Raw genomic sequence first — 26,288 nt, 5'->3', positions numbered from 1 at the left:
GGGGAATTGATGAAAATTAGAGAGCAGAGTTCCACATGGTTTTAAATTATTCTGTTTCCTTGGAAACCAGCTGCTGCAGATGCATTTTGCTTTCTTTGGCTAAAAATATCATCCTTTTAATAATTGCTGAGGGAAAGGTTCTGAATAAAGCAGAGTATATTGTTGCTGCTTTTTATAATTTCCTTAATGGTTTACATATTTTGGATGAAAAGTAGATAAACCCTTTCTCAATCAGCATTTCCTATCAGCAACTGTCAGACGTCTGCAAGCCTTACAACCATGGTAGCTTCTACTGCAGAGTCCACAGGGAGTGTGTGTGTGTGTGTGTGTGTGTGTGCTGCATAGAAGGAAAGAGAGAGAAAAGAGAGTGAAAGAAAGCAGTGAAGAGGGAGGTTTCTGTCCAAGTGAAGGATGAGACAAGGCAAATGAAAACTTCGTAAGGCCACCCAGAAGGGGACCATTTTTTCTCCTCCTCGAGTAAATATCTTCAAGACTTAAACATAGGTTTGTAATGAAGAGCACTAAATAATTCTGTCACCTTTTGCAAAGTACTTTATTTCCTTTTGATATTACAGTGGTTAGTAATATAATCAAGAAGACAACAGATTTTAAATATTGCTAAATTTAACCATAAAAAGAAAAAATTGAGATCAGGCTATGGGTAGCAAGGATCATTAAATACATATTTTGATATAGCAAAATAAGAATATTTTAAACTTAATGTTTATGCCATGTTTCACGAATGCAACCAATTCCTTACCTACATAGTTTGCCTAATAAATAAAAACTGTATATTTCAATGAACAAAAAGCTATTTTAAAGTTAAGGTAGTATATTTTAATTTTAATAGTAATTATTATTAGTGAACATGTATATTTTAAAGCTTCATTTGAAACACTTTGCCTTATTTTAAAATTTTGTGTTTTGTCTGTTAAAAATATCTTGGATATCATCCTACTCTTTCCTAGGTAATTCCTAAAATAAAAATTATTTTCATTATGTTTACTTTTAAAATTTATTTTAAGATGACACAGTCCTCTGGTGTGAATTAACTATGATAGTACATAAGATCCTAATGAGATAATTGACAGTGTGAAATAAGAAGAAAAGGGCTAAAGGTGTAGGGAAAGTGGGAAGGGTAGGGGAAAGGTAATAAGGGAAAAGAAAAAATAGGAGAAAATGAAAAAATGGAAATAAAGTGTTTGTAAATGGGGTGGGGGGAGGGCAAGGACAAGGGGAAAAAATGAGAACCCAGACCTGTCGTGCAAAGGTACAAGATCCCAATAATGAATATAACTGTACTGTTTACCTAAAATGTACTGATAAACTCAATGAGGAAAAAAAAAAGATGACAGTCATTGCAAACAACATTTTTTTCTCTCAGTAATTATTGAAAGGAAAAAATAATGTATCTGGTGTGGGTTTTCTGTAATAATATAATAATTATATTATTTTTATTTAGGAGAGGTTTATTTTCTCCTCTCCACTCATGTAAATGTTTCTGACATTTAATATTTTATTTTCATAATATTCATCTTAGTCTACTAGATTTAGTGTTGGCAGTGTAGCAAATAAAGCATCATACATTTAAACCATGTGTTAAAATATTTAACACTTACTGAATATATTGTGCACAGTTCATTTGGTACAACACTACTTTATTTTCCAAAAGGAGTTAGTATAGTGTCAAGGATTTGGGTTTTATTATTTAACATGAGCCAAGCACTTCAAGGACAGCACCTTCCTTTAAACACAGGTGACATTAAAAAGTACACTAACAATGAATAAGAGGGATTAGAAAGTAGATTAAATGACCTATGTGAATAATCCCTATATGAAGCACAATCCAAATTATTATGTTTATTTCAAGTTCCTGAAAACAACACATTACCTAGGCTTAATTTTAACTGAAGATAATGAAAAAATACATTTTGTTAGTAGTGTCTACCACTTTATGCTCCTTTATTTGCTAAAAGTAGCCCACCAGAATTGAAGGTGAGTATGCATGGCCTCTTAAAAATTACAAAATGTACTAAGAAAAATGAAATAATCAATAGCTTCCTCTATAATATAGGTAGTCAACTTTATATCTATAATGGAAAATGTGCTAGTTTGACAACCCCACATTGCTGGAAATGGAGGGAAAATATTTAAAATAAAAGGAAATAAATTAGGGGAAATAAATATCACCATGTTCATATTGTACTTTAGGTAATCCAAGCAAATGAAAAGTAGCATTAACATTTGTGTCATGGGATATAATAACTAAAAAATATTATTGATCTCATTTTGACTTACTATATATTTAATACCTGATAGTTTAATGTAGGGCTTATACAGGAATGGAAAGAAGGTTGGTCCAAAGCAGCATGATTATTTCTTAATTACAATTCTTATAAATCAAAGAGGAAGGAATTTACTATCAAAGTAATGATCACATTTGGATACTTGACATACTTCAGTGAATGAATTGAAAAGATCAGTACATTTCTCTGAATTGTCTAGATTTCAGTTATTACAGTGCAGTATGTGGGTTGACCTAAAAACTTTTTAATGTGCATGTTCTGAGAATATAGAGAATATAGACTTAATATAACTTTTCCAAACATTTAATTCAGGAGTATGATGATCATAAGTGTCAACACTAATTCTGAGCATCACAGATTAGTGAAGAAACCTCTTTTCCATGAGATAGGCTTCAGTATTGATTTTAATCTCACGATCAGCAGGGTAGTCAGCCAATGCTTTATTTACCAAAAGCCTTTATACCTAATTCCAGAAATATTATTTTCCAAATAATAATAAAACAGTACAAACATTTTAAAATTTTTGACTCATGCACATTAATGAAAAATGACAGTTTAAAGAGAAATCACCAACAAAAGTAGCTTTAATGGAAATTATTATATCTTTAAAGAACATTTGCTATAAAGCGTGTTGGCAAAAACTAGTTTAATTTTCATCTACTACTTGTGCATATTTTGCTCTGTTTTAACCTAGATGCCTGGGATTGCCCTATAGAGATAATTTTTCCTAGAATCCTTGTTTTTCCTGTGAAGAAACAAAAACATAAAGTATGAGTTTTTTTAATGGGAACTTAAACATTTGCTTATGCAAACTTAAAGCAGTCAAATACTATATGTTTGTATGAAGTATTAGAAAAATTGTATTAAAGACAGAGTTCATCCTGTCCTATGCCACCTGCCATGGCTTCTTGGTGTGGTCAATGCACCTGATATTTTGACCTTTCAGTCTTTTATTTAACCACGTGAATTGTAATTCTTGGTTACAAGGTGTTTCTCTCCATCAATGCTTACTGCAATACCTGATAGGCAGTGTGTAGTAGGAAACTAAATGATAAAGTGAGCACTCATGACCGATAGTCTCCTAGCCTTTCCTAGCATTCTAATGACAGACACTTCTACACTCTAAGCCAACCCTTTTCTGTTCCATATTTTTCTATTGATATTCTTCAAAGTAATGATATCCATATCATGTGAATGTCATGAAGCCACACCGAAAATTGTATTGCAGATTTTTATTGTATAAATTCCTCTTGAGTTCTCATATGCTAACATGAGATTTCACCTGCATACATTGCCCATTCCACGCCTCTCTGCTTTGTTTCATTGTAATAGGACAGCCAGCCCTCCATATTAGCAGATTTTCCTCCACAGATCATCAACCATAGGTAAAAAATATTTGGGGAGAAAATTACTCCCACACTGAACATGTGTAGACTTTCTTCCTAGTCCAACGTGTTATAACGGTTACTAATATATTGTTTACATTGTATTAGGCATCATAATCTAGATATTCTGTAGAGTGTATAGCGGGATGTAAGGGGGTAATATGCAAATACCATGCCGTTTTATATAGGGATTTAAGCAACTGTGGATTTTAGTATCCTGGGAAATGAGGTGTGGAATCAATCCCTTTCGATACTGAGGGATGACTACTGTATTTCTGATACACACAGATCAACATATATTAAATCATTGGGTTAATTGTAAATTAATGTAATTATGATTATTATATTAATATGTACTATAAATATTTAATAATGTTAATATAAGAAAATAATATATATTTAACCCATCACTTATACTTGTATAATGAAGCTCACATAAGCTAGTGATCTGCAGCAACATTTAATTAGATTTTAAATAGTTGGGCTAAGGATGGCTGTTGCTTAATGTACTTGCTTCCAATGCATAAGGCCCTGGGTTTGAACCCACCACTTCCTAAAACAATTGTTCAGGATCTTTTTTATTTTTCCTGTGCCCACTCAGCCAGACCTAAGCCAATGTGCCTACAAGTGACAATGCTGAATGAATTACAAAGAAATCAATTGTGTGTACTTTCATGCTGCTATCATGTAAGCCTAATTTACTGCCTCAAGGTAAAGTCAAGCATATCAAAAGGAAACTAGTGGAAACCCCACCATAGCTAGCTAGACCTGATATTTAAGAAGAAAAAAAATGTCCTACTCTGGTCATTGGGCGTATGAAGAGAAAGAATGGATTGCCCATGCTAATGTTACATAAATGTGTTTCTTTATATGATAGCTGTACTGTGGTGTGCATATTCTCCTTAAATAGTTGATTCAGTCAATCGGGCAGCATGCCTGTTTCTACCATTGTGTCTTCTGGGATATTATGTCTTTGACTCAGCTTTTGGCTCTCTAGGCAGTGCAGGATAATCATTGATGAGAGGCTTGGTGGACTTTGCAGCCATTTTCTGCATTTTCATTGTTACTACTAGTGATCTTTTTCTCTTTATAAATGAAGAATAGAAAGAGCAAAAATAGTTCTTAAGGTATTATTTCCCTTTGGTGCATGAAAAAATGACTTCTTTGATATTATTCTTCTTTAGTGGATCAAAAAAGACCCAAAATTCTTCTTGATTAAATTGCTTTTCTGTTTTACCATATTAACTTCAATTAAATCATTGCACGGTCACTGACAATATTAGTATTGTATGAGGCTGGAACTGAGAAAACAAATAAGAGTTGTGAAAGAGTTGCACTGGCATGAACTTCAGAATAGGAAAATGGAGAAACACTTTCCAAATTGGTCATAGACCAGAGAAATATAATTGAATGCTTGGTGAAAAAATGTGCTATCATTTGAAAAGTTTGGGAACATCTAGATATTTCATTAAAACTCATTTTTGTCAAGCCCTTATAATGCCAATGCGCTTTGAGATTCTCTGAGAATATATATTAAAATTTTTCTAAACATATTGCATCGTATCTCCCTTCTCAACACAAAAAGATTGACTAGTAAAATCATGATTTGTATATGCTATACTAAGCATTTTTAAAGCTGATGTATATTTACTATGTTATTGAAGAACTTCAATATTGATTAAATGAGGATCAAATGGGAAAACAAGTCATGTAGAGGGAATTTCTGGAAAGGAAATGGGCTAGGGAGATTGATACCTATTTAGAAAATCAATCACTGCTATTCATCTCTAGGGGAAGTAGTACCTCTTTTCTTTTTATAATGCTAACCGGTGAATATGTCTCGATTATTTTTCTATGCTGAGGGCTCAGCTTTGTCTAACTTCCTTGCAATAATTTCCAGCCAACTTAGCAATCTGAAATAATTCCATTTTGTTTAAATTAGTTCTCTATAAAGACTGTTTTGAAAATTGCTTCTTTGCTGTTGTGTTGTGCCTTCTAGTTACCTTCACTTCCACTTCAAATAGTCTTTCACTATTTATCAAAAATTTCTTGAATCTCTAAGTATTAAAAGATGCCACTGACTTCCTCATGTCTACTAAGAAATTACCTAGAAACCCAGGTAGATTTATTGAGGCAGACTTTCCAGCAGGACCATCAAGTGCATGAGCTACGGGAGAGTGAAGCAAGCTGGGCTTTAGTTCCAGCTCAGTTATTCATACTTTTGTCACTGTGTTGAGTTACCTGCATTCTGTGCTTCCTCAGGGTTGCTCAATGAAAAAGACAGAAACAAAACTTAGTTCACAGTCACTGTAGATGCAAATAAGAAAATACATTCACAGAATTTAGTTTCTAGCACCAGGTGAGGACTTCACAACATAGTTATGATCTAATTTAAACAAAGAAATTTATTAACCATGGGGGGAAAAAAGAGGCAGGACATATCATGTACAGGTGCAAATTCCCTATGATTTGTATTATCATTATGTATAAATGTAACAATGCATGTTTCGCAAAAAAAAAACAAAAGTTAATTAAATAAAAGAAAAATTTAAAAATATTCTAAGAAGATATCTATGCATTGAGTGCCTGTGACATACTTTCTCCTCAAAGATAAAGTACATCTATACTAAAGTGTTTCTAAGTACAATATTTATATAATTCTTACCAGGGAAATAAATAGGTAGTCACAAACATACATAGAAAATTATTTAGAAAAAAATTTTAAATTGTATGGGAAAGATTCTAATTTAAAATATTCAGAGAAAACCAGTTTCAAACAATTGAGGTACCATGAGGACTCATGGAACAGCATGATGGCCAAAATGTGCTTTCAGATGTGGAAACAGTTGAGTTTAAATCTGACTCTAAGACCAGTACCTCTATGTCCTTGGCCTCATAACCAAACCTCGCTGTGCTTCAGCTTCATCTTTAAATTGTATTAATAATAACCATGCCTATGTGATGTGGCTGTGATACAGATTACATCAGTCAATATGTGATACATTAATTTTCTATTGCTTTGTAACAAATTTCATAAACTTTATAGCTTAAACCATTTCAGTTTGTTAAAGTATGGTGGGTCAAAAGTCCTGTACCCTGTGGGTAGTTCTTTACTCAGGGTCTCACAAGGCCTAAACTAGAATATCACGTCAGCTAATCCTTGTTTACTGCTCTTCTTTAAGTTCCATCTTGCTGCTGGCAGAGTCCAACTGTTTAGGATGGTAGGTCTCGGGTGTCTGTTTCCTCCTTACTATCACCTAGGGGCTGTTCTCAGTTTCAAGCAGCTTTGTACATTTCTTGTCTTATGTGTAATCCCTTTAAACCTTACGCAAAGAACCTATATCACATCCTCCTATCCTCAGTATCTGACCACTAGACTGATTCAAAAGATTCATGTGATTAGCTCAGACCCACTTGGATTAGCCTACTTACCAGGTTACTCATTTACAACCTTTGTTCATATGCAAAATTCTTTTTGTCATATAACATGAACATTCTCTGTGGGGTTGTCTCTCACCATGTTCACAGTGCTGGGGTTATACAGGGTGTAGGGCATGTACTCCTGGATGCAGGTAATATCAGGGGCTGTCTTAAAATTCTGCCTGCTACACGTGTTAAGTACTAAAACAGTTCCTGACACCAGGTAAGCACTATTTATGTGTTGACTGCATTTATTATTTTGAATCGATGTCAGAGTTACAAAAACAATCTTTTAAAAATAGCAGTGTCACGGCATTGCCAAAGCTGTGGTGAAATCATGCCCCAATATACCATTAAGAATATATAAATTGGCAGAACATTCTGGCAGTCAAATTGGCAATGTGTTTGAATAACCCAATACTTCTACTTCCAAGAATTTGTCCTAAAGATAATCAGATATATAAAAATCTCAAAGATGTTAATTACCTTGTGATTCCTAGCAAATATGTGAAAAGAAACCAAGCTATTCTGTTTAGAAATTTGGTTAAATACTGTGGCATATCTGTTCAATGAAATAGTAGCTAGCCTTAAAAACAAAAAAAAATCAAATAAAACCAAACATATGAATGATGGGCCAGGTGGTACCGTGCCTGCCTGGCAAGCACAAGGTCCCGAGTCCAATCCCTGGTACCGGAAGAAAAAAGCAAACAGACGTGGATTTGAAAAGCAATAAATGGCAAAGGGACATACTCATGTTATACATTGAAAAATTATAGCTTATTACATTTCATATGTCCTTTTAATCAAGTCATACACTTTCCCGGAATACAAAGTAGGCTTTTGTCAAGAACTTGTCACTTGACCAGGAAAAAACATACCTTAGCAAGCTGCTTCGGACTGCTGTGGATCAGAATCTGGAGAGTTCTTTGGAAGGTCCAGAATCCTTCTTGGAGAATGAGGTGGGCTTTCACCAAGGTGGGGTCATTTCACAAGGGAGGGGTCGTGACTGCCAGGCATGGCCTCATCGTGCCACCCACAAAACAAGGGCATCATCAAAGCAGATTCTCTGTCATCCCACAGATCTCTGCCAGTCACTGCCTTAAAGTGCACACAGTGTGATCTGATCTTGCTCCTAGCTTTCTAACCTGACTACATTTCACTCTCCGCCAAGATTTTATAGATTGCTTTTTGTTTGATCTTAGCCATAATGTGAGATATCCTGAAATACATAAAAAGTTACCAATGTCAAGGAGACAATGATTAACAATCATTCTAAAATTCACCTTTTAGTCTCATTTTATAGGTAAGAAAACTGAGGACAAGAAAAATGAAGTTAACTTACTCCAGAAATCTTAATTATGAACAGATAAAATCAGGCTTCAAAGCAACTGGCTTTTCCTCATAACAGTGATTTCTGGTGAGTCCTTAGACTCTCTGTATCTTAAAAAGTCTCCCCAGGATTTTTTTCAACAATTAGCCTACAGTAGTAAATCTTACTGCAGTACATATTACTGCTTTCTTATATGTGAAGATAAATTAGTAGTAACCATGCAGATTTCTTTGTTTCTCCTAAGAATTTTTCAGCTCCAGCCTCTCAGATCTTCAGTTTAAATTTCACAGATGCCATTTTATTATTATATTACAGCATATTCATTTTAAAGTAATTCTTATCATTCACTCCCAAGAGAAATGTACAGAGCTCTATAATCATTGGAATAACATCTTCCCATACATCCTACATCCAGGCTAGTTTCTTGTATTTCTTGCTCTTCTATGACTAAATTCTTGCTAAAAATCTCTACCTAGACCTCTCAAGTCACCAAACTATTCTTTTCTCATCTGGAATTGTCCCTCTTTCTCCACATCTTGCTTCCGTATTGCACTTTGTCCCCAACCTCATATTCACAAGGATGCTCAGTCTGTCTTCACTTTTATACATAGGTATTCTTCATCTATCTCTGGCTCCAATAATTTGTCCCCATTTCTCGATCCTTGCACTTTCGATGCAGGTGGCAGAACCACTGAGCTAAATCCCCAGCTCTTTTTTTAATGGAGATGCTGGAGATTTAACCCCGGGCCTCTTGCATGCTAAACAAATGCTTTACCACTGAGCTACATCTCCTTTTCTGTCCCTATTCTGGTCCCAGTTCTTGTCAGTTAACTCCTGGTGAGTATCCCCTGTCCATACTTATGCCCCAGCTATATAGCAAGTGAAGGAGATGGGGGAAACGTGTGTATATGTGTATATATATGTATGTATGTATATATACATATATATATGTGTATTTGGGATACATGGGGGATTCAGGTATTTTAACCATAAAATCTCAACCATAGGATGTTTTACTGGTAAAACTTGCCTGATAACTGCAGATGAAATAAAGCTCACGAGAGGATCCATGGAAGGCCTAAACATTATTTTTAGAACATTAACTTCTACTTGCGCAAAGGTCAGTGTACTCCACATTCTTGCGAGTTCTTTTATCACAAAATCAATTTAGATTTTTTTAACCTGTATGTTTTTTAAATGATTGGTCAGGAGTCAGCAACCAATCCAGTTCTTTTTATTACAACATCATATATCGTGCATAAAAATGAAAACTTATAGTTTTCTACTCTTACTCTTAATGCTACTTTCTCTTTTGAGTTTCTAGGTTTATATACAGTTACTAAAATGCCATTTCAAGTATTTTAATTCACAATAGAATTATTCTGTACCTTTGTGCATAACAAAATATATAGTCCAGTTGGCTTACAAGCAGCAGAAATTTATTTCTCACATTTTGGCGGGTAGCAGTTCAAGATTCAGTGTCTAGGGTGTTCCGCTTTATGATGCATAGACAGCATTCTTCTGGCTATAGCCTCACATGGCAGAAAGGAAGCTGGCAAATTCAGGGTCTGATGGGTATGCTTTCTAGGCAGTCATCTTTTCACTCTGACTTCGCAGCAGAATGATGAGGGCAGTCTTTGGGGGACGCTTAGAAAGGCACTAATTCACCCTCCTGATTTAATTATCTCCATAAAGCTCCAATTCCTAATGCCATCACCTTAGGTGACAGGATTTTAATGTGCCTCTTATAGGAACCTGATCATTCACACCATCACAGTCTGTTTGATAAGCATGCAGACTGTAACTATTTTCATATTAGAAGTACTAGTAAAAATTATGTTTTATGTAACCATCAAAATGAATTTTCTTACCGAGAAGCAACATATATAGACCTAGGAAACATGAGACTTTTTTGGGAAATATTGAAGTGGGATTCAGAAACATCTGACCGCTGACAAATACATAGCAAATAGTGCAAGTTTTGGTGCTAGAAAATAGATGTTTCTTCCAGTCATGTGTTGGTGAAAATAGGATGCAGTGTTAGAGGATACTTATTATTGCTTAGGAGTAGTTTCACTTGACTATGTGGATAAGACACACACAGAAAAGAGCACTCATGCAGACTGGTGCAACCACTATGGAAATCAATATGGAAATACCTCAAAGAGTTGGGACTACAAGTTCCATTTGACCCAGCCATTCCTCTTCTGGGTATCTTTGCAAAAGAACTAAAAGAATCATACCACAGAGATATATGCACACCTATGTTTATAGTGGCACAGTTTGTAATAGCTAAAACTTGGAAACAGCCCATTTGCCCAGGAGTTAGAAACTGCATAAAGAAGATGAACTTTTTCTATAAAATGGAATACTGCTCAGCTATAAAGAATGAGAAAGTAGATTCATTCATAGGAAAAGGTTACATACTGAGGATATACTCCTAAGTGAAATAAATAAGTTACACATGTGTAAATACCAAATAGTTTCTCTGGTGTGAAAAACTATAATAGTACACAAGATCCTAATGAGAAAATTGACATTGTGAAATAAGAAGAGAAGGGCTAAAGGTGTAGGGAAAGTGGGAAGGGTAGGGGAAAGGAAATGAAGGAAAAGAAAAAATATGAGAAAATGAAAAAATGGAAATAAAGTGTAAATGGGGAGGGGAGGAGTGGGTGAAGGGAGGGCAGGGAAAAGGGAAAAAAAATGAGAACCAAGACCTGTCATGTGAAGATACAAGATCCCAGTAATGAATGTAGCTGTACTGTATAAGTAAAATGTACCAATAAACTCAATGAAAAAAAGCGAAAAGAAAAGAGCACTCATAATAAGTATGTTCTCCCTTAGTTGTCCTCTTTTCCTACTTAGTACTGCAGACATTTGAACTGGAGTCTTCATCTTCCTCACAACTTTGTCCTGTATGATCTTGCTTCTGTTGTCATGGAAGTAATTATGTGGCAGTTTGGGTAATACAACCTAGAGTGCATTCAAATTAAATAAGATTGGTGAAAACAAAGTAGAATGAAAATCTCTCAATGCTATTGGACTTTTCTTCTACTCTATCTTTGTGTTTACTCCGATATCTAATTGTATAGTTCAGTTTTTCTCTAATTGATCAAGAACTTTCAGAGCCTTCAGGCCAAGTAATATAAATATTCATGAATCTAAAAATTGATATAAATTATTTGCGTTTATTTCATGTCAAACAAATAAATCAGTTAAACACTTTTTAGTGCAATAATTCTAGTTTCCTTCAGCTAAGGTCCAAGACTTGTTAAAAGACTTAACAATTGCTTTCAGTCTTTCCAGGCTTTTTGATATACAGTTCTTTTAAAAATCTCCACAAGTCGTTAAAGATAAGAATGCTCTTCAAAGCAAGTAAAAGTTACATTAGACATCTAAAAGAGTTTTTAAGGTCCAAAGCACTTGATGTTCAATGAAACAAGTCAACTCAGAGCCAAACTCCTGTAATTGCTGTACTAGCAGGAATGGTTTTGTATTTCATTTTTTAAAGTCTTTTTTTTTTTTTTTTGGCACTGGGGATCAAACCCAAGACCTTGCATTTTTTCGGTAGGTACAGTGCCTCTGAGCTAAGTCCCTGGCCCCTAAAATCTTGAATAAATAAATTTAGGGAAGTTGGTGGATAAAATAGTTATTAACACTGCTTCCAATTTCTCATCCTCAAATAAATCCACGACAATGACTGCTACCCATCTATTGCCTTTTTCTACCAAATTTAATGAAATCATTCTTTAGAGTAATAGAGGAAAGCTTACTTTTCTGTTACCTTTTCATTTGCCAAAAGGGTACTACAAGATTTATAAGGTCAATGAATCTAGTCCTGCTGGAAATTTAGCAAGTAAGATATTTTCACCATATCAAACAATTGGTAAATCTAGAGACCAGAGATGGACTAAGTAAAAAAGTAGTCAGTTTGCTTTAAGAAGCACTTCAACCTCTCTCCTCTTCTAACTTCTTAATTCTCCTCTGACTCTTAAGGAAACCATTGCTTTTTGCAGGTAAGGCTTTCTGACTTTAGCTACTTATTTGAGTCACTAAATCCTCTCTAGGTATTTCCTTAATTCTAGACTTTTTTCTTTTTCCATCAAATGTACTTTAACTTACTAGAAAGCCTCTGTTTTCTTCTGAAATAAAAAGGTAAGGAGTAGTACTTTTAAAAATATAATCCAGATCAATATTATACCAATTAAACCCTGCAGAAGCTACTATCCTGCAAAGAAGTGGCCAAAGTCCTTAAGGATACTACGTGGTCTAACCCTGGACACCTGCTTCTCAAGGTCTTGACATTCCTTTGTGACATCAGCTCACCAAACAAATAAAAATATTTTTTTCTATATAGCAGTCCTAAATCACTCCATCATTTACATCTATGGCACTTACGTGATGTATTATACATTTAATTTTTTATCTGTTTGTTGTTTGTCTACACTTTCTCCAATAAATTCTAGTAAGTGAGCAGTTTTAGTATACTGCTTTTATAGCATTCTCCAGGATTTAATGTAGTCACCAGACTCTGAGAGAAGCTCAACAGATATTTACTAAATAAGTAATGAAAAGCCTCTTAACAAAAGGTAGTCAAGAATCTTTCTTCTATAGGATGGCATAAGTGACTCATGAGAACCTTCAGAATGCCTGGGAAAGCAAATGACAAGAAAAATGAGGCACAGGTGCTCAGGGTTGAGGCTGACAGGATACTAGTAGGTAAAGACCAATGTGTGTACGCCGGCTTGGGACATGGGGTAACAAAAATGCAGAAACAGAGAAAGCCAGAAGCAAAAAGACCTAGAGTAGAAGAGCAACAAGGAAGGATAGTCACCAAAATCAAGGGAGAGCAGGTAAAGAGCCCATGGAATGTGTCATTCTCAAAGCTTTTTTTTTTTTTTTTTTTTTTTTTAAGATTAAGTAGACTTGGTTCTCACTACCAAAAAGGCACAACTAGAATGGCCACGTTGGTGTTTGTAGGCTTAAATTGTCCTTTCCTTGGCAGTATAGGGTATGCAGGTGTTTTGATTTTTGTTTTAATGTAAAATAAGTTGATTGGTCCAGTTGATGCATCTCAAATGAAAATCATTTCAGGCAGTGCTTTGAGTTGATGGGAGAGAATGTTACTCTGTTAAATCCTCCAAGTCACAGATATAAACCCTTCTTTTCTATCTTGTAAATCCACTTGAGATTAAAATTATAGTACAGGGCCGGGAATTTAGCTCAGCGGTTCGGGACTGCCTTGCAAGCGCAAGGACCTCAGTTCAATCCCTGGTACAAAAAAAAAAAAAAAAAAAAAAAAAAAATTATAGTACAAAATTGCTGCTTTAAATTTTAAAGCAAATTTACTAAAGAAGAGAAGGATGAGGAACATGAAACCTAGTAGTATAAAGGACAGCTTCTGAATACATGTGGAGCCTTGCCCGAATTAGAGTAGATTTAACTGGGAAAAGATGGAGCTAAAATAACCAGGACCTGTGTGGCCATTCCACTCTTTGGCCTGGATCTGCACTTTCTCATTCACCACAATTCACGCTATGCACTATCTCCTTGATCATGAGGCCCTTTATTACTGTGCTTCTGTTATAATTTAGAAGAATTCTTGGCATCTTTGTTACAAATAATAGACAAAAAGAAGACAAAGGCCTTCATGATTCTGTTACATCTGACATTATTTACTCATTGAGGTTTCTTGCCACTGTAAGAATTTGTGTTTTTGCAATCCCTGATCACATTCGCTGCTTCTGTATAGCTATGAAGAAATTTTTACTCTCACAGTTCAATGATTCAGCTCACTTGACACTAACAAATTTTTTAAAAATTCAACAGTCTACATCTGAATTTTACTGATCATATTGATACAGAGAGTGAAGAAGCTTAAATTAATGTTTGATCCAGCAAAAGATTTGGGGACTGTGACTTACCATGTATAAAATCTATTCTGCTGACCTCCTTGCCATAGGACTGGAGTATTCCCTAAAGCTCTGCTGAATTGACTGGAAACATGATGAGGCATCTAAATTCTGCAGGTAGAGCCTTTCCTAGCAACCAATTTGATTTTTGATGGACAAAGAGCACCAGGAAAGTAGATGCCTTTGTGCCTGAGAAAAAAGAAATCCCCAGCAAGATAGACATACCCTAATCAGTATGCTCTGGGTATGACAGCATGCAAGCAAGTGATCTATTTTGTTCTGAACTCTGCCCCTGTCAATGACAGTACATGATTTACCAGAACAAATCAAATAAATGCAGTTGACTCCTGTTTTGACATTTCAAAACACCAAACTGTATTTCCTTATGCACTCTATTCTACATTCTTAATTTTGATTTTTGTCTTAAAAGACACTGTTGCTAGACTGAAAATAATGATTAGCATAAATCAGGATAGGATGGGTTTCTGCGCTTTCCAACATGATAGGGAGAATAGTTTCTGCAGAGATATGATAGTGTAATCTGTATGTTTCAAAAATTACTGTCCTTGAAAAGACTTTAAGATCTTGACTATGCAGTCAGTGGTGAAGTATTTCAGTGCTCCATTGCTCCTGTTCCTGTTACAGGTACATGTGACAGCACTGCAGCTATGAGTGGAATCTTAAAGAGGAAGTTTGACGACATCGACTTCTCCTCAACCTGCTCTTCTGTGCGAGAATCAGATGATGTTGTTTCTAGCTCTGACCATGCCGAATGTGTTGATAGTGTCTATCTGTCCACATCTAATCATTTTACCAGTGAGTATGTGAAACTGTACTTCTCAGTTCTGTGAAACTGTACTCTAAATTCTATTGTACTGTTGATTCTGGGAACTTCAATTTTACCTACAAGCTTATGTCTTCTCCCATAGCAAACATATTTGCAAATGTCATTTCAGTGCATTAGACCTCAGCTGTATACTTTCGTTCTTGTTTATGGAATGAGTATATTGGAGGCCAATAGAATCCAATGAAAGTAAGCAGATAGCAACTGAAAATAATTCAATATGCATCTCCAGCTTTCTGAAATAAGTCCTCTTTGGAAATAAAACCAGTTGGGCCTTTTTTCAAGCATCTTCTTTTGGTCAATAAACAATGGAATATATGCAGTGCTGAGCACAATACATTCACTTCCTAAATGAGAAAACGATTTTTTAAAAATTTTTTTGCACTGCTGGAGATTGAACCTGGAGCCTCACTCATGCTAAGCTAACACTCTACCACTAAGCCACATTTCGATTTTTGAGAAAATGATTTTAGTTTTTAAAAGAATTTTTGCTGCAAAATTTGGCCCTGAAAGCTCTGAGGTTTCACTGTTGTCTGGATACAGGTAAAACTCAGATTCAGTTCCAGGTTCATACACTACAGTAAGGGCTGCTTTCTTCACAGACAGACCTCGAAGCAATTCATGAGAGCCAGTTCATTTAGCTTAATACACTATGTTCTAATTTATAATTCTAAACTGTATTCCTTGTAAAAGATGTACATGTAAAGATTTGAAATAGGTAAACCTTTTTCTATAGCTCTGTGAATTCTACCCTAGTCATTAAGGAAAGATTTATCTCAAAATACTTCTTTAGAAACGATAACATGCAAAGCACAACTAAATAAAATCAATGAAATTACAAAACTTCATCTACCTCTAATGAGATGAATGGTATAAACTTGCCTTTAAAATTTCATTCTATAAGTTGTGGTAAAAAATTAATCCACATAAAGGAATATAATTCAAGAGATATTATTTTCACAATAATTTCACTATTATTCTGCAACATTTTGAAGACATTTTCTTTTGGGGATTTTAAACTCAACAAAATACCCTTTTAAAATCCATACTAAAGTTTATACAATGTGGTTCTGTCACCCTTAAAATTCCATTTATATCCCTCTTCTCCTCAGGTATTCAAAAAAATTTTTGGTACTCATGATAGTTCTTCACCACTGTTAGAATTATCTCTTGAGGAACATAAAACTTTTTAAATGAATTTGTAGAATGTCTTAAAACGGAGAAGGAGATAAAGAAAAACTTAAGGGAAAGAAGATCATAATAGTTATTTTGAAGGTAAAATTCTCAGTTACATGAAATTATTTCCAACAGTGAATTTTGGGGAAGAGATATGTTTTATTTGAAGTTTGCTTATAGCCTTTGCACACCCTTTTCCAAGCAATTATGACCTTGAGTGAAGAGGTGCGCATGAACGTTGGCTTTTACATCTATCTGCCTTCACACAAGCGTATAGAGCATTTCATGATGTTTAGAATCGTTTTTTCTGAGTGAGTAGATAACTTTCAGACAGTTTTTAAAATCGGGAAAGAATGAGCCCACTGAGTATTGTTATACTTTAAAAAAGCAATGGTGTACATTTAAACACATGACCATCAAGAGCCTTCAAGTAATTCCTTTTCCATAAACCGCAAGAGCTGCCTAGCATTTCCCAAATGTATTTCCTTTTTACCCGCTCTTGGCAAAATATCATCAATCTAAGACTCTATTTCTCTGAGATACCACCTCATCCAGTACTGTGGTGCAGTATTTTTTACACCTCTGTGATCCCCACCACCACCACTTTTTTTTTTTTTTCAAATCTCCAGCATGCTTTCAACCTTGGCATCTGTGCCTCTCCTAAAGTTACAAATTGGTTGTCTACTGGAAAAACCAATTTCAGGACTTCTCTATGCAAGATATCTATTGATTTCTATAGTTTGTGAGTTCAAAGGTACAAAGTACCTATGATGTTCATTTAAACACCATAAGGTCTTACAGTTATGGCTCATGATGCTTTCCAGATGAAAGTGATGTTTTGGTGGGTTAGGGGAGTTTGAAAAATTATAGGTGAGGCAGTTGTTCTGAGCACTTGAATTAGTCTATGGAAGAGTACAAGTTCCAGTGGAGAGGGTTTTTATTTTTAATAACTATTTTGATTTTTGGTCATAAGCATTTTGTCTCACAGCAATTGTTATAGTCTATAGAGAAGACACATATCCCTGCAGTCAGAAGAAAAATTTTAGGCAGCCGCAAAGTGTGATATTCTTTTCAGTAGGGATCTTAATATGCTTTTCTTTGTAAATTTTCAAGGGTTGTAAGGGAAACATCTGCTGATGCTCCTTTGTAAAGGAATGGAGCACTGTATCATGGAGCAACTTGTAACTGAATGTGTGATTGGGGATAAACAGTGGGGAGGAAATGTGAAGAGATGAAAACTGACAGAGGGAGGACTTTCTGATGCTGTGGGTTACTCTTAGCTTTCGTGTGCAAAAAGCTAACAAGCTTAATGCATAATAATTAGTAATACTTAATAAATTATTTTGTAAAGTTGGAAAAATTGAAGAACAACCATATTACATACAGAAGCCATGCTTTGTATATAACAGAGTAAAACAAAAGACAACAACAGTCATATATAATTTTTAATTCAAAGGGTGTTAGAACTAGCAGGGCCTTTGAGAACATCCAGGTTGACTTCCTTCATTTGCAGATGTAGAGACTAAGGCCCAGAGATATTTGATAAGAATCAAATAGGACTTGGTTGCAAAGGTCTTTAGTGCAGATCCCTGCCTTTTTACTAGACCATGCTGTTTCTGATGGTCCATGTGTGTGCTTGACTAATAAGTACAGTAGAATGACTACAATCATCAAGGAAAAGATATGACTGTATCTTCTGTGTGGTATGCCCTTAGAAATAGAATGAATCTATTTTTTGGTAATCATAAATAGTGTCTTATCTGCATTGGTTTTGGAGGATTTTTTTTTCAGTTGTTTCTGGTGAAAGTGTTGGCATGTCCTGGCTGCAGCGACTGTGATGAGTTTATGGACAAACTCAATGAGCTAAATGAAATAGTTGGCAGAGAATTATGTTTCAGTGTGAAAGAACATTTCATTTTCCTTTTCATAAGTAACTGACAGGGCAGACTGTTGAGAATTTCCTTGTATGCCGCTGACATTGATGGAAGTATCTTACAGCAAACATGTTGTTTTACATTTACAGGAATGAAATCGGTTGGTCTTGGTGACATAATGCTACTTGTGATAATGTGGAAATGTTAAAATAAAAAGTAGGTGAGCTGAAATATGCAGCGTGAATCTTTAACAGTAGCCAACAAATCAAGGGTTGTTTCCTTTTCTTTTGAAGTAAAAGCCTTTATACATTTCACATTTTTTTCTTTTTTTTTTTAATTGAGTTTATTGGTACATTTTAGATTTACAGTACAGTTACATTCCATTTCACATTTTCCACAGGGGTAAATGAGCATCTTGGACCTCCTGAAAAAAACGATAATATCTTTCTATTCCTTGTACTGCAGGGCCTTGCATTACTTGTTCAATAATTCAAGATTTCAGAAACCTACTAACCTTGCATTTCAATTGGTCTCACTTAGTCACAGCTTCTGATTGAATGGAGTAATTATATTCCATTTTGCTGGCTAGGCACAGAGTTGGCTTTTGTATTTATTTGTTTAGAGCCCTGAAAAAAATTTAAATTTGTCTCTAAACTTAAAAGCATAATGGAACTGAATTTCAAATGAAATTTTTTATGTCTATAATGATGAATGTAGAAAAACAATTGTGTTTTTACTGTTAGCTAGCTATCATGAAAAACTATATATAAAGATAGTCCTGTCGTGATAATGGTATTGTCTTTCATCTCATTTGAAGGATAAGACTTTGTTAGTGTTAGATATAAAATGCATCAAAGAAAATCTTCAAATTTCCCAAAACTATTAGTTATTCTTGATGTTTATAGGTAGACTTGATACTGTAGCTGTATTTCATAAAAAGCATAAAAAATAATGTTGCTATTAAATATTAAAGGTACTACCTTCACATTAGTGATCAAAACATTTTCTTCTGACAATATGACTTATTTACAAATGACTATTATTTTCATTTTATAAATATCTTTATAAAGAATCACATCCTTACATTGGGGTTCTTCTAAGAGTAGTCACAGGTGATAAACAAGTTATTGCCCAACTGCAAAACATTGTGACTAGAAAAAGGGATTCAAATGAATTTAGATGATTAAAATTATACTAAGCTTCTTCACAGAACCATAATACTTTGGCTTAGTTTGAATATCAGAAACTGACAAGTTTTATCCTTGCTGTTTGTGATGATGGTGACGATGAAATCAGTGCTTAAAGCAAATGTCCTTGTGTTTCTCAAAAGACTTTAACATTCATTGTGCATATCTGGCGTTCTGATGCTTTGTGACAGCTCAGGGGAAGTACATTTGTGTGCATGTGAATACAAGAAAGGATTAAACCTGGTTCTGCTTAAAAATCAAAAGCCTGTTGTGATTTTTGAATAGGCTACAATATTTAACCCTTTCACTCTGAGAAGTACATGATTGTATGTTAAAAAATATTTTTTTTCTGTTGAGTGAGGAATTTGAGAATAAACAATATATTAGGGCTTCAGAATTATTACACCATGTTTTACATGCTCAGTTACAATGATCTGGCATAAATGAAAATACTTACATAAGTCTCAGATTCGCTGAATTCCATTGAGAACTGATCAAAGGTTATAAGGATAGCTTTTAAATGTGATGAAGAAAGAGCAAGCCTAATACATATAATAGAAGAAAAATGTTTGCTTTTTTTTTAATGCTTGCTTTTTAAAACAAAGACCAACACGTAAAAACTGAGGCATTTTTTCTTAGTAATACCTAATTTTTAGGAAGGAAATCTTTTCTGAGTTATAATTGAAATAGAATCTCTGCTGCATTTGCTTTTAACTTATCTCAAAATATAACAATGGGATAATAACAAAATGCATATGCTTTACAGTTGTAGGAATGTGAATAAATTTTTGGAGATGATTTATGTATTTAATTAAATCAATTTAAGATGCTTATGGTTACCTTAATAAATACCATCAGCCCCCCTCCAAAAGAAAAGCACCAAACACTGAAAACAATTTCCAAAACACTGAAAGCTGGTGAAGGATTACTAGATGGTGTAGTAAAAGTACTAAATATTTCTGTAGTGGGTCCTACTAGTCTTGGTTAAACTAGATATCTGCATGGTGGGACTCATTCTGCAATGGGTCCTATTAATTGTGCTATGTAACAACCTCAAATGTGTGAATTACTATGTTTTTATGCAACAACTGGATGATAATTTTAGTGAAACAGCAAGATGAAAATGCACATATTTTAGTTTTCAATCAAATTAATAAAATAGTTTTAAAGTAATACCTATATTTCATCTTGAAATTTATTGTGATGCTTATGACATCTACATTTATGAAAACATATGTAATCTAAGTCTTAATGTCAAAACATTAATTCTATCTTTAAGGATTTTGGTTTGGAAGAAACAATGACAATAAAACTTAAATATGGTTAATTTTTACAGTAAAGTTAGTCCTACTTCACGAATCCCCTAAAACTATTATTGCCTATTGATTTTTTTTTGCTATGTCAGAGCTGACTTTCTGTCATTTGCTGTTTCTATGGCAATTTTCATTTTGGCTGGGAGAACGCAGTACTAATTTCATATTCATTTACATTTTTAGATATATATTTCAAGAATTTTTTCCATACAAAACATACATATGTAACATGTTATTTATTTATTTTAAAAGCTATGTAAGACATTTTACGCCTTATGGATAATTTTTGCAATATTTTTAAGGTGACATTTGTATAGAATATATTACTATGCAGTAGGTTAAATAATCTCTGGAAATCCAAGACAGTGAGTGTATATGTCAGTGATAAAAGCAGAGTAAATGTATATACTGATATTAAAATATATTCAAGTTACTAAACAAGTTTACAAAATTATATTTATATATTAGTTATGTATATATTATATATGAGTTTTGTGAAATCTCATATAATAGGTATGAATATGTAAGATCAAGAAGGAAAACACTTATTTTCTATAGAAAGAATAAATCTTCAAAGAAAGTTTTTTCTAGATGGTGGAGTTATGGAAGATTTTAATATCTATATAAATTTTCTTTATTTATTATCACATATTTTACCCTAACAAGATTTTCTGTGTTCATTCATTATAATAGCGTTCTAGAATTTTTTTTACCAATATGATTACAGCTTATAGATAAAAATAATAGAAAAATTAGTAGAAGTTGATATCTTATTTCAAAGTGTTTTGCTTTAATTTCTCTCCAGAAAAATTTAACTGTTTATATGCTCACTTCTAACATTTGAGTGCCTATTTGCTGAATGCTTTGGCAAAACTGACTTGGTGACTTTTTCTCTATTTCTCTGTCTCTCTGTATATTATATACATATGCTTGTATGTATATATATATGTATATATATATGTATATATATATATATATATATACATATATTGTGTGTGTGTGTCTATGACATATACAGACAGGCACACAAATATAAATATATTGGTCAGTATGATGATATTCCATTGATATTTTAGTTCGAATTTATTTGAATACTAGGAGGCTAATTGTTTATACATTATTTAGTTGTCTTTAGGTATGCGTATATGTGCTTTCGTGAATTACCTGATTAGATTCTTTGTTATTATAGTGATTTTCTTTTTCCTTGTTTTATCATATTAAAGATTAGGTATTTGATGAATGTATGCACAATATCTTTCCTAGTTAGTCATTTACCTTTACACTCTGTTTTTATTTATCATATAAATATTTTTCTAACCCAATACTATTTTATTATGGCTCTGCACTGTTTCCTTATCTCACATAGGAGTTCTCAATTTTCTCTAACCTACCACCATGATCAGAAACACGATACACTACAATACTCTTTAAAGATTCCATAAATTATTCTCACATGATTATTAGTTAAATTTTAAAATATTGTTAAATTACCAAAGAAACCATTCTTATGTCATTAGAACTACATTAAAACTAAAGATTAATCATACAGCACGTTGACATATTGACATCTTTAAAATACTGTATTTTCATTCCAGTAATATTAGAAATGTTTTTTCTTTTTTTCTAAATTCAGTACTGGGTACTAAAACCAGAGCCTTTGCCCTGAGCTACATCCCTAGTCTGTTTTTAATTTATTTATTCATTTTTTTAAAATTTTGAGACAAAGTCTCACTAAGTTGCTAAATTGCCTAGACTGAAGTTGAACTTGATTCTCCTGCCTCAGACTTCTAGAGTGCTGAGATTATAGGTGTGTACCACCATGTCCAGCTTACTTAAAAAACATATTTCCAATGGTTTCCTTTCAATTTGGCATATAATATATCTTATCCTACATTAACAAGATATCCTTTCACTAAGAGTTTTTAATTAATAATGAATACAAAACTACATCAAATCCTTTACCAATACTTTTTATTTTGGTACCAGGGATCAAACTTGGGTCCTTGCACTTGGCAAGGAAGGTAGCTGAACCACTGAGCTAAATCCCCGACCTTACCAGTACATTTCAGATAATACTATTTTACTCTATTAATGCTGAAAAACTGAAAATATATTCCTAATATAAAACTGTTATTGCCTTTGACACTATTTCATCCCAGAGTAATTTCTTTAGTCTCATATAAGGATCTGAATTTGATCCAACAATATATGTGCAGTAAGGGACCTTTAAAATGTTACTGTTTCCCTGGTGTGAATAATCTGCAACAATGCATAAGATTCTAATAAGATTACTGACATTTAGAAATGGGAAGAAAGGAGCTGAAGGTGTAGGGAAGGTGGGATGGGTAGGGGAAGGGTAATAAGGGAAAAGAAAAAAATGTGAGAGAATGAAAAGATGAAAATAAAGTGTTTGTAGATGGGGAGGGGAGGAGGGGGTGAAGGGAGGGCAGGGACAAGGGGAAAAAATGAGAATCAAGACTTGTCATGGAGAGGTACAAGATCCCAACAATGAATGTAACTGAACTGTATCCCTAAAATGTACCAATAAACTCAATTAAAGCTGAAAAAAATGAATTTTAAGATATATTTCATAATACAATTCAAATTCATACATACACAAAAATGACAAAACAGAAATAGTGCAAAAAAACACTGACAGTAATGCTTTGGGGTTGTTTTGAGTGTCTTTGAAGCATCGTTATAAAAATCCTGAGAAAACAACCTTTGAGGTAGGTGGAGGTAGTGATCATGTTGAGAATTATTCTGAAGTTACAGATGAGGAAACTGAGAAACCAAAAGGATAACAACTTATCTAAATTCACACAGCTTAAGAGTGATGAAGTTGGGATTTAAAACCAGCTCAAACTCCAGAGCCCACACTGCTAGCCAATAGAGCATGGTATGTGATATAAACTCCACAAGAACACAAAAAAAATTATTCTATTTTTAGATCCTATGACAGAAAAATATATTAAAATCCTTCTTTAAGAGGAAGAAAGCATCTTACATTAAATACAAGAGGCCCTTGAGCTCTTGTCTATATTAGTATTAATTAGAATAAAAGAAAAATACCACTGAAAATGACAGATTGTGATTCGATCAAGCCTACTCAGCAATGCTGGTTGCCACTGAAATTAGTTTTTTTTAAATGCTAAAATTCATTTCCTTGCCTTTAATACCTCTGGTGACTAAAGGGATATACACTAATTACACAAGAGCTTAGATTCTGTTCATAAGAGAATTATCCGGGTACATCAACCATCCACAAATCAGCCAACAAATACTGATAAGGCTGTGGCGAGAAAGGAACCCTTCTTCACTGTTGTCTGTAAACTGATAACAACCACGGTGTAAACCCGTAGGGAGATTCCTCAAAAGACTAAAAGCGTACTGTATACCACATTTATAGCAGCATAACTCATAGTAGCTAAATCTTGGAACATCCTGGATGAATGGGTGAGGAAAATGTGGTACAGGTACAAATGAAGTATTGTTCTGCCGTAATAAAGAAGAAATTGAAGTATTTGTAGGAAAATGGATGCACCTTGAGACCACGATGTCAAATGGTCAATGAGACACACAAGTGTAAATGTCGCCTGGTGTCTCTGGTACGAAAAAAATCAATTATAAGTAAAGTATGAAATAAAAGACAGACAATAGAGAAAAACATCATTGTTGCTGCCAGTTTCTAGTTTCACTCCAATACGGTGTGAAGCTTTGAAGGATTTTCATTTCTTTGGATATGTTCATGTCTTTATTATTGCTATTAGCACAGTCTATTTTGAATTAAAAATTTACCAGAATAGGAAAATTTATAGAGAGTAGCACAGTCGTTGCCTAGATTTAGTGGGGAGGGATTAGGAGATAATAGCTAGTAGCTAGAGTGTTTGCTTTGGAATAACAAAAATGATATAAATTTGATTGTGGTTATGGTTGCACAATTCTGATAATATGCCAAAATCTACTCATTCTTACATTTAAAGTTTGTAAACTGTATACTATACAAATATTAGTTCAACAAGGTTGCTTTTAAAGAGACTACATTAAAGATGTATTACAAGCAGACTGGAAAGTGTGTCTTGGCCTAAAGAACTGAATTGAGAACTTAAGACACATAGACATGAAATCATGCTAAAAATGTATTTTTTTGTCTGGTTCATCATATGGGTTGTAGAAAAATTAACTCCATGTCCTGGGAAACTCACCCTGGAGAGAGAGCATGTCTTTCAATGGAGAGGGGTTTTTGAAGAATTGGGTGGTAGTTAATTCTTCAAACAAAAATGTTGATGATAAGATCTGACTTTCAATTTTAGGTACCCAGAATAAACAAAGAAAAACTGCTGGGGCGAGGGATTTAGCTTAGTGGCGCCTCACCTGCCTGGCAAACACAAGCTCCTGAGTTCAGTCCCTGGTACCAAAAACAACAATGAATACAACAAAAGTCACCTACTAATTGACTTCATATTTCCATGATATTTTTATCCTACAAAGTAAAACTCATTGATACTTTGTACTTAATTGGAAAAATAAAGACATTGCCTGCAGTAAAAGAATCAAATGATAGAAACATCAGTGTTCAGAATGAATGGAGAGATAGCTAATGAGGCTGATTGGACCTTTTGTTGCAAATGGATTAAATGATAAACCATTCACTTATTTTCTAAGAAGTTGTTCGTCGTGTATTGAGGTAGACTAAAAGAAGACAATTCTGTTCCATTTAGTATCTCACACTCTCTCACTGCAGAACCAGTTTTCTTTTTGTGGTAATTTTTAGTTTGATAGCCTCCCCGTATGGCATTGATCTGCATTCTTTTTGTACTCTGACTTGTACCTGATAAAAATCAAAGAAAATAAATGGCTCTTCTGTCTTAAAAGACTGGGAGCAATAGCCTTTCTAGAAACTGCCTTTGTATTTTTTTTTAATTTAAATTCCCCAGTTAAGACAAAAGAGAGGAGAAGAACTCAGTAGAGTCCTATGGACAACCAAGCCCAGTCAACATTAACACATTCATTTAATTTTTTTCTTATAGGTAATAAATAATTAAATCCATTCTTTAATTTTATTTCTTATAGGGATAATACTTAGCATTTGTCCTGACAAAACTTTGAAATATCGAACAATTATGGTCATGGCTATATTAGTTAAGCCTTTTTATTGCAAGAGAAATGTCCTGTACAATACAACTGAAGCAAAAAAGGAGGAATTTTAGCACATGTCAAAAGTGAGGTCACATCATGCAAAATGGACTTGGGACTCAAATAGCAACCTCAGCCCTGTCCCTATTCATTATGACTTGGTTCTCTTTTCACTGTGGGAGGACCTCTTTGATATGCTATTCTCTAGGCAGCAACAATCCTACTGCATATAGAATTACAGGTTTCTCAGATGACCTGTGCCTCTAGACATGTACATTCTCCTTAGCACTATGTTCTTGAAGTCAAAAAGCCTTATCTTCCACTCCCTGCTCCAAAAGATCAAACTTTAAGGATTAACCTACTTTGTCAACAATATATTAATCTGTGCTCAGATCAAGTCTCTGC

The 26,288-nt window shown here is 34.0% G+C and overlaps 1 protein-coding gene across 2 annotated transcripts in view; it reads left to right on the top strand.

Annotated features, from left to right (window-relative positions):
* The window catches only part of Csrnp3 (cysteine and serine rich nuclear protein 3), a 176,531-nt gene that overhangs the window by 1,797 nt on the left and 148,446 nt on the right, over nt 1-26,288 (top strand). The window contains exon 2 of one of the 2 annotated variants that reach the window (XM_010606882.3): nt 14,999-15,169. In XM_010606882.3, the coding sequence (XP_010605184.1) occupies nt 15,022-15,169 (148 nt within the window). In that variant the 5' untranslated portion in view covers nt 14,999-15,021. Of the gene's footprint in view, nt 1-14,998; nt 15,170-26,288 lie in introns of those variants that run through there. The other variant, XM_010606883.3, reaches the window with a different exon arrangement.

This window comes from Fukomys damarensis, unplaced genomic scaffold, assembly GCF_012274545.1.
Source record: "Fukomys damarensis isolate Sample0158 unplaced genomic scaffold, DMR_v1.0_HiC HiC_scaffold_26, whole genome shotgun sequence".
Classification (NCBI taxonomy): Eukaryota; Metazoa; Chordata; class Mammalia; order Rodentia; family Bathyergidae; genus Fukomys; species Fukomys damarensis.
This window is presented reverse-complemented; position numbering and strand designations above follow the sequence as displayed.